This window comes from Oryctolagus cuniculus, chromosome 10 (assembly GCF_964237555.1).
Source record: "Oryctolagus cuniculus chromosome 10, mOryCun1.1, whole genome shotgun sequence".
Classification (NCBI taxonomy): Eukaryota; Metazoa; Chordata; class Mammalia; order Lagomorpha; family Leporidae; genus Oryctolagus; species Oryctolagus cuniculus.
The window spans coordinates 51,544,777-51,558,775 of NC_091441.1; the positions used below are offsets into that span (position 1 = coordinate 51,544,777).

General features: G+C 40.1%; 1 protein-coding gene across 1 annotated transcript in view; it reads right to left on the reverse strand.

The window, feature by feature from the left end:
• Positions 1-2,754: 2,754 nt before the first annotated feature.
• PSMA8 (proteasome 20S subunit alpha 8) overlaps positions 2,755-13,999 on the reverse strand; it is a 61,288-nt gene continuing 50,043 nt past the window's right edge. The window contains exons 5-7 of the mRNA XM_002713467.4: positions 8,648-8,767; positions 8,468-8,530; positions 2,755-3,211 (exon numbers count right to left, since the gene is read on the reverse strand). Of these exons, the coding sequence (XP_002713513.1) occupies positions 3,119-3,211; positions 8,468-8,530; positions 8,648-8,767 (276 nt within the window). The 3' untranslated portion in view covers positions 2,755-3,118. The remainder of the gene's footprint in view (positions 3,212-8,467; positions 8,531-8,647; positions 8,768-13,999) is intronic.

Sequence of the window (13,999 nt, forward strand, 5' to 3'; positions counted from 1 at the left end):
AGCCAATTTGGGAGTGAACCAGCGGATGAAAGACCTCTCTCTCCCTTTCTCTCTCCGCCTCTTCTTCTCTTTCTGTGTAACTCTTTCAAATAAATAAATAAATCTTTAAACAAACAAACAAAAAAGGAATATAGGATATATATTGAGCCCTGGAAAATGTCCAATAATCTTTATGTCTGACAATCTGCAGTGCAGCAGCTAGAAACCAAAGGAATTTGGTTCAACACAAACACCAATGAGGCAGCTCTGTAAGGTCTTATACGTCTTTTTTTTTTTTTTTTTTTTTTTTTTTTGACAGGCAGAGTGGACAGTGAGAGAGAGAGAGAGAGAGAAAGGTCTTCCTTTTCCGTTGCTTCACCCACAAATGGCCGCTGTGGCCGGTGCACCGCGCTGATCCGAAGACAGGAGCCAGGTGCTTCCTCCTGGTCTCCCATGCGGGTGCAGGAACCAAGCACCTGGGCCATCCTCCACTGCTCTCCCGGGCCATAGCAGAGAGCTGGACTGGAAGAGGGGCAACCGGGACAGAATCCGGCGCCCCGACCAGGACTAGAACCCAGTGTGCCGGTGCCGCAGGCGGAGGATTAGCCTAGTGAGCCACGGTGCCGGCCAGGTCTCATACTTCTTAAACTTCTGATTTTGCTCTTACCTTGCCCCAGCACCACTGACACGTGAGCACAATCATCGGTGTTTTAGATCATTTTTTAAAAAATGTTATTTAAGGTTATACAGAGTGCTTTAGATCTTATGATAGGTGCTGGTCCAAGCTGATTGTTTACTATCTCCCCAGAATGTTTAATTCCTCTGCAAAAAACTCAACCCCTTGATTCTGTTTTCAAAATGAACATGAAGGAAAAAAGAATAAACAAACAGATAAACTCTAAAATAATAACATGAACTTTTATTTTTATACTAATTAAGACCCTTTGTCTTGAAAACTATAAACTCAAATTAAGTATACTTAAAAAAAGATTTATTTATCTGAAAGGCAGAGAGAGAGAGAGAGAGAGAGAGAGACAGACAGACAGAGTGAAAGAAGTCTTCCATCCACTGGTTCACTCCCCAAATGGTCGCAATGGCTGCGCTGCTCCAGGTTGAAGACAGAAGCCAGGAATTCCCGTTTGTGCCTCCCACATGGTTGGCAGGGGTCCAAGCACTTGGACCATCTTAGCTGCTTTCTCAGGTGCATTAACAGGAAGCTGGATTGGAAGCAGAGCAGCTGGGACTCATACTAGCACTCTGATATGGGATTATGGGATGCTAGCACTACAGGCAGTGGGTTGACCAACTGGGCCACCATGCCAGCCCCAAGCAGATTCTTTTGGTGGGATATTTGGATTAAACCTCTGTGGGGGGGCCGGCGCCATGATTCACTTGGTTAATCCTCTGCCTGCGGCGCCGGCATCCCATATGGGCGCCGGGTTCTAGTCCCGGTTGCTCCTCTTCCAGTCCAGTTCTCTGCTGTGGCCCAGGAGGGCAGTGGAGGATGGCCCAAGTGCTTGGGCCCCTGCACCCAGGAGACCAGGAAGAAGCACCTGGCTCCTGGCTTCAGATTGGTGCAGTGCCGACCGTAGTGGCCATTTGGGGAGTGAACCAACGGAAGGAGGACCTTTCTCTCTGTTTCTCTCACTGTCTGTAACTCTACCTGTCAAATAAATAAAAATAATAATAAAAAAAACTCTCTGTGGGCAGTTTTTTTAAACTTTTTTTAAAAATTGAGAAAGGCTAAGAAAAAGAAAGCCTTCATCTTTCTAGTTTACTCCTCAAATGCCCACTATGTTCCCTAGCCAAGACCAAAGCTGGGAGCAGAGAACTCAATCCAGGTCTCCTATGTGAATGGCAGGAATCCAACTATTTGGGCCATTACCACTGCCTTCCAGGATATGTATTAGCAAGAAACTGAGGTTAGTAGCCAGAGCCAGGTATTGAACCTAGGTACTATGATTTGGGATCTGACCACTAGGCCAGACATTCCCCTAGGAACCCTATTTAGATTTTTCTTATTCCTCCCAATAAGCTTATCACAACGCCGAGCTTAAAATTAAGCACTCAAATATTTGATGTAACATATAACAAGCCTAACATACTAGACATACTTGAGATAAAGTAAAAATCAAAATTTATCTCCTTATTTTCCTAGATTTCTGCTAAAATGCCCTTATAAGCTCTTACTAATACTTTAACTTCCTATTTGGATTAGGTCTTTAACGTTTGTTCCATAAACAAAACAATATATTGCAACTGAAAAAGTGAAAATGGTATTAAATATGATAAAAGAGTTAAAAATAAATAATTTGACAATTCATCAACACAAGGTTTTTTTTTTAAAGATTTATTTATTTATTTGAAAGGTGGAGTTACAGAGAGGCAGGGGGGTGGGGGGAGAGAGAGAGACAGAGAGAGAGAGAGAGAGAGAGAGAGAGAGAGAGAGAAGTCTTCCATCCACTGGTTCATTTCCAAAATGGCCACAATGGCAGGAGCTGGGCTGATCCAAAGCCAGGAGCCAGAAGCTTCTTCCAGGTCTCCCATGTGGGTACAGGGCACAGACACTTGGGCCACATTCTGCTTTCCCAGGCCATAGCAGAGAGCTGGATAGGAAGTGGAGCAGCTGGGACTCGAACTGGAGCCCTATATGGGATGCCAGCACTGGAGGCAGCAGCTTTACCTGCCCACAGCACCAGCCCCAAGGGTTCTTTTTTGTTTTTGTTTTTTAACAAGAAATGCAAGTCAATATTTTATTTAATTTATTTAAATAAATAAATCTTTAACTTTAACATCTTTAACTGACAGTCAATACTTTTTTTTACCAAATCATGAATTTTTTTGGAATTAAATTTTTTCTTAATTAAGTTTGCAGATAACAGAGAAAAGTAACAAACTGGACAACTTATATAGTCACAGGCTTATGTGGAATTATGGTTACTTTCAACAATTACTGGAGTGACCTTTCAAATATCTTCACACTAATCTGTGTGAATAGACTGGGAATAGCTACAAACATGGAATTCTCAAAACAGCATGTAATGTAATGCTTCAAAGTAACTTATTTCCTCTAAAACTTCACTAGGTAATTCTAAAAATTCAACAAAATGTTAAATGCTCCGAGTGGCCATCCTATGAATTAGGTAGTCTTCTTTGATTTTCTCTTCTCTGCTTCTTCCTTTTCCTTTTCTATTTCGGTTACTTGTAATTCAATTTCTTTGGCATTAAACATCTGAAAAGATAAAAAATTTTAAAAAACCAATTTCAATATATACATTTTCTCTTTTAAATTTAGATATTCAGTATTTGTACATTTCTATTTTTCTTTATAATTTTATAACTTTCAATATGTAATAAAATGTTTCAAAAGGTTTGAAAGCAACAGTTTGTAGCAATTATGGACCAAACTAGATCTCTGATATTTCCGCCATCATGTGCCAATAAAGTAAGGCAGCAGCCGGAACTGTGGTGCAGCAGGTTAAGCTGCCAGCTGCTATGCCAGCATTTATATGGGCACTGGTTTGAGTTCCTACTGTTCCACTTCTGATCTAGCTCCAGACTCCTAGCTTTGGCCTGCCTGGTGCAGTCATTGAGGAAATAAAATCAGGAGATGGAAGCTTGCTCTCTCACTCACTGACTCTCCCTCTCTGTAAATTTGCCTTTCAAATAAACACACTTTTTTTTTTTTCCTTTTTAAGTATTTATTTCAAAAGCAGAGTGACAGGGAAACAAGGTTTCATCTGCTGGGTCACTCCCCAAACGGCCACAACAGCCAGGGCTGGGCCGGGCCAGAGCAAGGGGCTTCCTCGATAAATACACTTTTTTAAGAAGGCAAAAATGTGGGGCCGGCACTGCGGCATAGCAGGTAAAGCCGCTGCCTGCAGTGCCAGCATCCCATATGGACATTGGTTCGAATCCTGGCTCCTCCACTTTCGATCTGGCTCTCTTCTATGGCCTAGGAAAGCAGTAGAAGATGGAAGTCGTGTGGGAGACCTGGAAGAAGCTCCTGGCTCCTGACTTAGGATCGGTGCCAACTCTGGCTGTTGTGGCTATCTGGGGAGTGAACTATCGGATGGAAGACCTCTACCTCTGCCTCTCTGTAACTCTGCCTTTCAAATAAATAAATAAATAAAGCTTTCTCTTTAAAAATAGGCAAAAATGCGATACTATGTGTAAATATGTGTATATCTATCTCCCATATATTCAAATTACTCTCAACATGTTTTAGTTCAAGGCTTATTTCTTTTTTTTTTTTTTTTAATTTTTTTGACAGGCAGAGTGGACAGTGAGAGAGAAAGAGAGAAAGGTCTTCCTTTGCCATTGGTTCACCCTCCAATGGCCGCCGCGGCTGGCGTGCTGCGGCCGGTGAAACAGCGCTGATCCAATGGCAGGAGCCAGGTACTTATCCTGATCTCCCATGGGGTGCAGGGCCCAAGTACTTGGGCGATCCTCCACTGCACTCCCTGGCCACAGCAGAGAGCTGGCCTGGAAGAGGGGCAACCGGGACAGAATCCGGCACCCCAACCGGGACTAGAACCCGGTGTGCCGGCGCCGCTAGGTGGAGGATTAGCCTAGTGAGCCGCGGTGCCGGCCTCAAGGCTTATTTCTATTCATGAACAAATAGCATTATTGAATTCTCCCTATTCCACTGTGTAATTCTGACAGGGTTTAACTATTTTATCACCTCATAAAGTAGTCAGAAAATAATGTGTATTTGAATATATATGTATTTGAGTTCTAACTCCATTTCCAATTCCAGCTTCTTGCTAATGAACACTTTTTTAAATAAATTTTTTTAAGTTATACAAGTTTCACGTACATATATGTTTATGAATATAGTAGTATTTCCCACCCTACTGTCCTTCCTGCCAGTGTTCCAACCCTTCTTCTTCCTCCCTCTCCCATTCCCACTCTTAATTTTTACAAAGATCTATTTTCAGTTTACTAAATGATTTTACATTTAACTATATACTAAGTAAAAAAGTTTAACAAATAGTGTGAAGAAAAAGCACTGTACCTCAATGGAGGAGTTGAGGGCTATAAACAATCATCAAATCTCAAAATGTCCATTTCACTCCAATACATTACATTTTAGGTATTCTATTAGTTACCTTGGATCTGGGAAAACATATGATATCTGCTTTTTGAGACTGGCTTATTTCACTAAGTATAATGGTTTCTAGTTGCATCCACCTTGTTGCAAAAGACAGGATTTTATTTTATTTTTTTTTACGGCTGAGTAGTATTCCATAGTGTATCTATACCATAATTTCTTTTTCTTTTTTCTTTTTTTTTTTGACAGGCAGAGTTAGACAGTGAGAGAGAGAGAGACAGAGAAAAAGGTCTTCCTACTGTTAGTTCACCCCCCAAATGGCCGCTATGGCCAGTGCGCTGCACTGATCTGAAGCCAGGAGCCAGGTGCTTCCTCTTGGTCTCCCATGCGGGTGCAGGGCCCAAGCACTTGGGCCATCCTCCACTGCACTCCCGGGCCACAGCAGAGAGCTAGACTGGAAAAGGAGCAACCAGGACAGAACTGGCACCCTAACCGGGACTAAAACCCGGAGTACCATCGCCACAGGCAGAGGATTAGCCTAGTGAGCCACGGCACCGGCCCTATATCGTAATTTCTTTATCCAGTGAAATTGACAGACATCTGGGTTGATTCTATATCTTTTTTTTTTTTTTTTTTTTTTAAATTTTTGACAGGCAGAGTGGACAGTGAGAGAGAGAGACAGAGAGAAAGGTCTTCCTTTGCCGTTGGTTCACCCTCCAATGGCCACCGCTGCAGCCGGCGCACTGCGCTGATCCAATGGCAGGAGCCAGGATCCAGGTGCTTTTCCTGGTCTCCCATGGGGTGCAGGGCCCAAGCACCTGGGCCATCCTCCACTGCACTCCCTGGCCATAGCAGAGAGCTGGCCTGGAAGAGGGGCAACCAGGACAGAATCCGGCGCCCCGACCGGGACTAGAACCCGGTGTGCCGGCGCCGCAAGGTGGAGGATTAGCCTATTGAGCCGCAGCGCCGGCCTTGATTCTATATCTTAAGTATTGTGAATTGTGCTGCAATGAATATGGGGTTACAGATTGACTCTTTCATTTGCTGATTTCTTCTGGTTTGAGTAAATTCCCAGAAGTAGGATGGCTGGATCAAATGGTAGGTCTATATTTAGATTTCTGAGGTATTTCCATACTGTCTTCCATAGTGGTTGCACCAGTTTACCTTCCCACCAACAGTGGATTAGGGTACTTTTTCCCTACATCCTGGCCAACATTTGTTGTCTGTTGGTTTCTATATGAGAGCCATTCTGATTGGAGGGAGGTGAAGCCTCACTTGCATTTCCCTGATGGCTAGTGATCTTGAGAATTTTCTATATGCCTGTTGACCATTTGAATTCCTTCTCTTGAAAAATGCCTGTTCAAGTAATTTTCCCATTTCTTTTTTTTTTAAAAAATACAGAGAAAGATAGAGACAGAGAAAGAGAGAGGTTTTATATCTGCTGACTTATTCCCCAAATGGCCCCAACAGCTAGAGCTGGGCCAATCCGAAGCTCAGAGCCAGGAGCTTCTTCCTGGTCTCCAACGTGGGTACAGGGGCCAAAGGACTTCGGCCACCGTCAAATGCTTTCCCAAGCGCATTAGCAGAGAGCTGGACTGGAATTGGAGCAGCCAGGACTCAAACTGGCTCCCATATAGAATGCCAGCACTACAGGTCGGGGCTTTAACTCATTGTGCCACAGTGCCAGCCACTCTTTACCTATTTCCCTAACTTGACTGTTTTATTGTTGTTGAATTTCCTGAGCTCTTTATAGATTCTGGATGTTAATCCTTCATCAGCCACATAGTTTGAAAATATTTTTTTGTCGGTTGCCTCTTTACTGAGTGATTCTTTTGCAGTGCAGAAGCTTCTCAGCTTTATGTAATCCCATTTGTCAATTTTGGCTTTGATTGTCTGTACTTCTGGAGTCTTTTCCAAGAAGTCTTTGCTTTTGCCAATGTCTTGCAGAGTTTCCCTGATGTTCTCTAGTAATTTTATGGTATAAGGTTGTAGATTTAGGTCTTTGATCCAGAGAGTTCATGGTTGTACTATTAAGCAAGATCTTCTGGAACTGAAATCCAGTTCTATGCAATTCTAAACTCTGTGCTCCAAAGTATGTGTGCTCTACTCACTACACTGTCTATGCTGAAGTAACATGTGGAATGGCAGTCTAACTTTGCTACCAGTACACAAACCATTCCACTATTTGTAAGTAAATATATTTATAATTTTGTGTGTGTATGTATATCCATGAGTGGATATATGTGTGTGATGGGGCTGAATAGGAACCTTTGTATTCAGTAGTTTCTGTACATCTGTAGTGATGGTGTATCTGGGCTCAATGATAATTGGTTTAAGTACCTGTCTCTCTACTCTGTGTGTGGTGCTGTGCAGAGACAGACTCCACTGTATGTTCCCTTTCCTTGTATTTATTGAAACTTTGCTGCTGCTCTACCTTCCTATCCTATCTGTTGGTTATATAATCAAAGATAGGAAAATGGTGCCAAAACAACGATGAAAAAACCCAACCAAATTCCCCATTGGTCCATCCAGCACTGATTTTAACAGTATTTCTCTTTGATACACTTTCCTTAAAGCCAATGAAAAATGTACATAAAATAATCCTTTAAGTGTTTTTTAAATATAGTTCCCATATTTTGAGTGCTTTTATATACTTTCAGCTAAGGAGAACTAGTTGGCAAGTTGCACCGTACAGTTCTACCTAATGGACACTAGTAAACCGCATTTCCAATGCTCTTTGGTTGATAAGTCTTCTTTCATAATATTCAGCACAATTTATTTTAGTTCAGGAGTTTTAATTCATAAACACTGACAAAAGGCAGATGAGTAGTAATGCTAGACTTGCCATAAAGAAATAGGAAACAGTTTTCATGCTAGGTAATAAAATTTAAGTTTTAAAGAAGCTCAAGTCACTTTCAAGTAAAAAGTAGAGAAAAAAGATTAAAAACCAGTAGGCCAATCAGAAATGGGTGGATGTTCTTTGATATAATGAATAATAATATGCCAGAAGTCTAAAGGGCCAACAGTTATATAAGAAAGGCAGTTGAACAACTGATTTTAGAAGATCTAAAATGATAGAGTAACTGCTTTCTATGTGGTGCCAGAAATGAATTTCCATGGGAAAGATGCCATATTGACCTCATACGAGACTGATTCAGGAAGTATCTGACTCACAGGAACATATACTAAATGGGTAGGCCTATACAGAGATCTCAGCAATTGCAAGTTATCACAATGGGAGAGACAATCTTGTGACAAACATAGAAATTAGTGAATATTAGACTAAAGAAAGAAAACAGAAATCACCATGGTGTCAATGGATGCTAATGGATGTCCCATCATTATAATGCAGATTTACAGGGATCAATAATATTTTAAATTTCATCAAAATACTTTAAACTACAGATATTTTTCCCTCTTTCATAAATGACTTACCTTCAAAGGTTGATTTCTTCTTATTATGGCAAGTTCAATATTTTTTCCACCAGACTGGACAACCTAATTTAGAACAAAGACAATATTAGAATTATGTCAGCAAATTTTGTATTTAATAAATATCAATGGATGAGAAAAGGAACGTACACTTTTCTGAATATATTCTATTAGATCACTTACTTCTAGCAAAGCTCTTATTGCCAATTTAATAGCTTCATTGTCGTTTGCTATAGCATCTTCTGTGTAATTTTTTTCTAGAAATTCTCGAACAGTTTTAGCACTTCGGCCTATTGCATTTGCCTTAAAAAATAAAAAGATAATTACTAATATTGTAATATGGATAAATTAATGGTTGCTAAGTAAATGTTAGGGGTTTGGAGTTTATTCCAGCATTACTTAATCAAATTATAAAATGAAAATTTTAGATGTGAAAATTAGCAAACATTTCAGTAGCTCATTTGGTTACTTCATTAGAAATCTATATTTTAAAATATACTAATGCTTTATCTTGGCCAATGTTTTCTGTTAGTTTAATGTCTCCCATGCTCCCAGTAACCAGAGAAGATCTAAAGGGTTGATACTACAAAAGTTGTGGAGAAGAAAAAAACTTTAATTTTACAAATGGCACAAAAAGAAAGAGGAAAAAAGAGATGTCAACGAGAAGAGGAAAGGTGTTAACATGAATGACACTGGACATGTTTTAGAATAAAGTATAGTAGTCACCTGATTGCTGATTCATTATTTCTTTTGACTTCATATGCCAGATGGGCTTTAATTCCATTCCCCATTATTTTTATTCTTTAGAAATTTTCCTCAGATGAAGAAAAGAATCAATGAATTTCCCCAGCTGCATGGCAATAGTTACTAGACCACATGTAAGCTTAATTAAACCTAAATATCCAGATGAGTACTAATGATGATAATAATTTATATTAAAAGAGCACTTTTATGCCAAACACTATGCTAGGCATTTTACATGGGTTACCTTATTTAAGTATGATGGAAATGATTAAATAGAGACTATTACTAACTCAATTTTCAGATGAAAAAATAAGAAACTTAGAAAGGTTAAAATGGGGTTTCTCCATCTCAGTACTGTTAGCACTTTGGGTCCGATAATGTGGGCTGTCCTGTGCTCTGTGTGACGCTTGGAAGCCCTTTCCCATTAGACATTAGTAGCGACATCTACCCCACCCCAGTTGTGACAACAAACGTTTCCAGACGTTGCCAAACATCCCGAACGGAGGACAAAACCATTGTTTGTGTGAACTATTGGCTCAAGTAATCTTGCCCCAGAATACATGGGAGCAAGGAGAAGAGCTGAGCTTTGAAATATGAGCTCTATAAAAATGCTGCCACATGCCACATGCTATGATCATCTGGAACATGAGAAGAACCAGCAGAAAGGCCTAGCTTTAACTGTCATTCAATGGGTGAATGTGTCATGTGTAATTCTTTAGTTTATTTTTTACTTTTACCACATACTTACTGACTGTTCTTTTTTTTTTAAAGATCTTATTTATTATTCATTTAAGAGGTAGAGCTACAGACAGTGAGAGAGAGAGAGAGACATAAGGTCTTCCATCTGCTGGTTCACTCCCTAAATGGCCCAAATGGCTGGAGCAAGGCTGATCTGAAGCCAGGAGCCCCTCAGGGTCTCCCATATGGGTGGAGGGGCCCAAGCATTTGGGCTATCCTCCTGCCCTACAAGGCCACAGCAGAGAACAGAGAGCAGCAGCTAGGACTAGAAGCTGCACCCATCTGGGATGCTAGTACCACAGGCAGAGGATTAACCCACTGAGCCACAGAGCTAGCCTCGTTCCTTAGCATTATGATTACAGAAAAGGGATCTCAAAGGAGATTTTAGGAAAAGAACATGAAAACACATCTTTTGTACTACATGAGAGTATACTGCTCTGGTTAACAGAATATTCTTTTTACTTTATATAAACTAATTGTATGTCATTATATTTCAGAGGATAAAAACAAATAGCTGTGAAACATTCAAATGAAATTTTTATGGCCTTAAAATTTCCCTAAGATCAAAGATTGTATGACCTTGAGTGTTTGCTACTAGTATTTTTGGTAACTGGTTGCTGCCCAGAGAGGAAGTCACGATAGTTTATTCAAAAGTCTCACTTTACAGGGCCCTTAGGGTATACCTGTAAATTCCTGGGTTTTTTTAGCCCACTTCTTGTAATTGCTGATGTCAAAGTTCTCTAAGTATCTGAATAGTTTCCTAAAAATCATGTCTATTCTCGCCATTCATATCCCTACCCTCACCCACCCCAACACTTTCTCCAGCCCACTTCAACAAAGTGTGACGATTTTGCAATGTTTTTCCTAATTGCTTACCAAGGTTAATGACAATTTTCTGTGGCAAAGACTATTAGCTGTCAACCCCAACATAGATTCTTCCTTTGGATACAACTCCAGGCAATGTGACTACTAAAAAAGTGTCATTTCCTAGCCTCTGTTACAAATTAGGTACATATACATAGGTACATTTCATAAAAAAAAAAAATGGAACTAAAAGGTTTATTTTGGTGCAAAAAATTCTGAAATCCATGCAGAGTTTTGTCTTAATACTCATTTTCTATGAGCTGCCTGAAGACCCTATCATACAAGCAGTCAGTCATTGGGCAGAGCTTCTAGGAATGTTTGCTGCCAAGGAAACAGATATGTTGGCTGAAGGTCTATCTCCAACTTGGAAAACATAAAAGCCTATTCCTGCAGTTGCTGGATTGAAGGCAGGTAGCCAGCAGTTCTCAACCCTCTTTAGGGAGCTCCTTGGTTAGCAAGAGCCACCTCATATAAAGTCATGTGCTCTTTCATGGGAAGAGGAGCGATTAATGTCCAGTTCCTCAACCCAACTTGTAAGAACTCTGAAGAGCCAGTACAGACCTGGCACTTCCCATGGGCTCCACTGAGGCGTCGATTGAGACTGCACTGCAGCCTAATCTGTCCCTCTGCCCAGTGCTGAACACTTCCCTTCAACAAACGCTGATCCCAACAGCACTTCCTATTACATTTCCTAGGAACAATAATCTCTGTCTCAGAGTTGGTTTTTTATGAAACTTAACTTACAATTATCTTTCAAAGTCTAAAGACTACTTCTTTATCATGCCCTTTAAAGTCTGTATTGATCATGCCCCTTATAAGATACATTAAGAAAATCAAGGTAAGATTCCCTGGTTTCCTGGCTGACTTCCCTTGTGGCTAGGTGAACCCGGGATGCCATGTATTAGGCAGCCTTTCTCATCTGAAGGCTGTGAACTTTCAGAGTAAGTAAGTAAAGGCTTGCTTATACTCATAAGAGAGAGATGTGGTAATGAATAATAAATTCTACTCATAATAAATTAAATAAATCACTGTTTCCATTATCTCTGAAATATTAATAGAAAGCAAAACTGTCCAAGATTTTCCAGGAAAAACAAACTAGATGGTTATGAATAGTCTTTAAAGTCTTTTCAGCCCTGAGCTTCTATGTCTTTATGGTGGCATTTTTCCAAAGCGGAATCCACAGAATATCAAGATGAGAGAGGACCTATGATAAAAGAGTTCTAAAATTCAAGTAATCTTGGGGACTACCATTTTGCCTACTTCTAGAAGATTTCCAGTGCTTTTCAGACCATAACAAAATATTTTGGAAACAAAATTTATTAAATTTCTTTAGATAAACATCTCCCAAAATTACTTAAGTGCTTACCTTACACCTATTAACGTCAAAACAAATACACTTTGAGGAACACTGCTCTGAAATACACAATCTATCATCTGTTCCCACTTTGAAGCTTTGTGATCCATACTAACAAAAGCAAAACATGCCTCCAAGGTGACTCACATGGTTAAGTTACAATGGTCTTTTTTTTTTTTTTTTTTAAAGATTGATTTTATTTATTTGAAAGCCAGAGTTACAGAAAGAGGTAGAGACAGAGAGAGTTTTCCATTTGCTGGTTCACTCCCCAAATGGCTGAAATGTCCAGGGCTGGGCCAGGCCGAAGTCAGGAGCCAGGAGCTTCTTCTGGGTTTCCCATGTGGGTGCAGGGGCCCAAGTATGTGGATCATCTTCCACTGCTTTCCCAAGTGCATTGGCAGAGTTGGATCAGAAGTCAAGCAGCCAGGATTCAAACCGGTGCCCATATGGTATGCCAGCATTGCAGGCTGTGGCTATGCCACAATGCTGGCCCATAGTTCATCTTAATTCCTGCATATGGGTCTCCTGAACATGGTACAGCTAAGCTTTTTAATTAAGCAACTACTTCACACAATTCATGCACAGCTGGTTAGATGCTAGTTTTCCTCTATTTTTTTTTTTTTTTAAGATTTATGTATTTATTTGAAAGGCAGAGTTACACAGAGAGGGAAAGACAGAGACAGAGAGAGAGAGGTCTTCCATCCACTGACTCACTCCCCAAATGGCTGCAACAGCCAGAATGGGCCAATCTGAAACCAGGAGCCAGGAGTTTCTTCTGGGTATCCCATATGGGTACAGGGGCCCAAGTACCTGGGCCATCTTCTACTGCTTTCCTAAGTACATTAGCAGGGAGCTGGATTGGAAGAGGAGCAGCTGGAATTCGAACCAGCTCCAATATGGAATGCCAGCACTGCAGGCAGATGTTTAACCTACTATGCCCTTCGCTGGCCCTCATCAGTGTTCTTTAGAAACTAATTTTCTTTATGTAAACTTTAAAAATAATAGATTTTCAAGGAATATGTAGTAAACAAAACAGAAGTTTTGAATATAAAATTTGAGTTTGAATGGCCAGGTTTGCATCCCTACAAATTTAAAAGCTACCTGTAAATGAAAGAAAGCAGATATTTAGAAGAGTGTACAATTTCTTAGGTACATCTTAAGTACCTATATTTGGATTTCAAAAGTACTATGTGAAAAAAATAAGATTATTTATTTATTTGAAAGGCAGAGCAAAAGGGAAAGAGACAAAGGAAGAAACAGAAACAGAGATCTTCCATTTCTTGATTCACTTTACAAATGGCCTAAACAAGCCAGGCCTGGGTCAGGCTGAAGCCAGGAACAGGAATTCATTCTGGTTTCCCACATGGATGGCAGGGGCCCAAGTAGTTGGACCATTTTCCTCTGTTTTCCCAGGCACATTGGTAAGGAGCTGGATAAGAAGAAGAGTAGCCAGGATTTAAGTTGGCATCCCAATATGGAATGCTGGCATCATAACTGGCAGTTTAATCTGCTGCACTCCAATGCTGGCCCCCTAAGTGAAAAATTTTTGATTCTTGCAACTAAATGTCTACGGAATTATCATTTTGAAAAATCAATGAAGTACCATTATAGTCAAAGTATGCATCTGTAAGTAGAATTTCATGATATAAATATAAAAATGCTTTTCTTCTAAAATATGATTAGTATTTACTGTACAACAGATCTTGAATGTTTACTATACAAACTCCCCCTAGGAAGTTTTTACAGGAAATAAACAAAAAAGCAATAAGAATTACTAATAGTTCAGAAGCTCAAAGAGAGAGTACTTTTGAGAATCAAGTAGATAGCATTCTGTG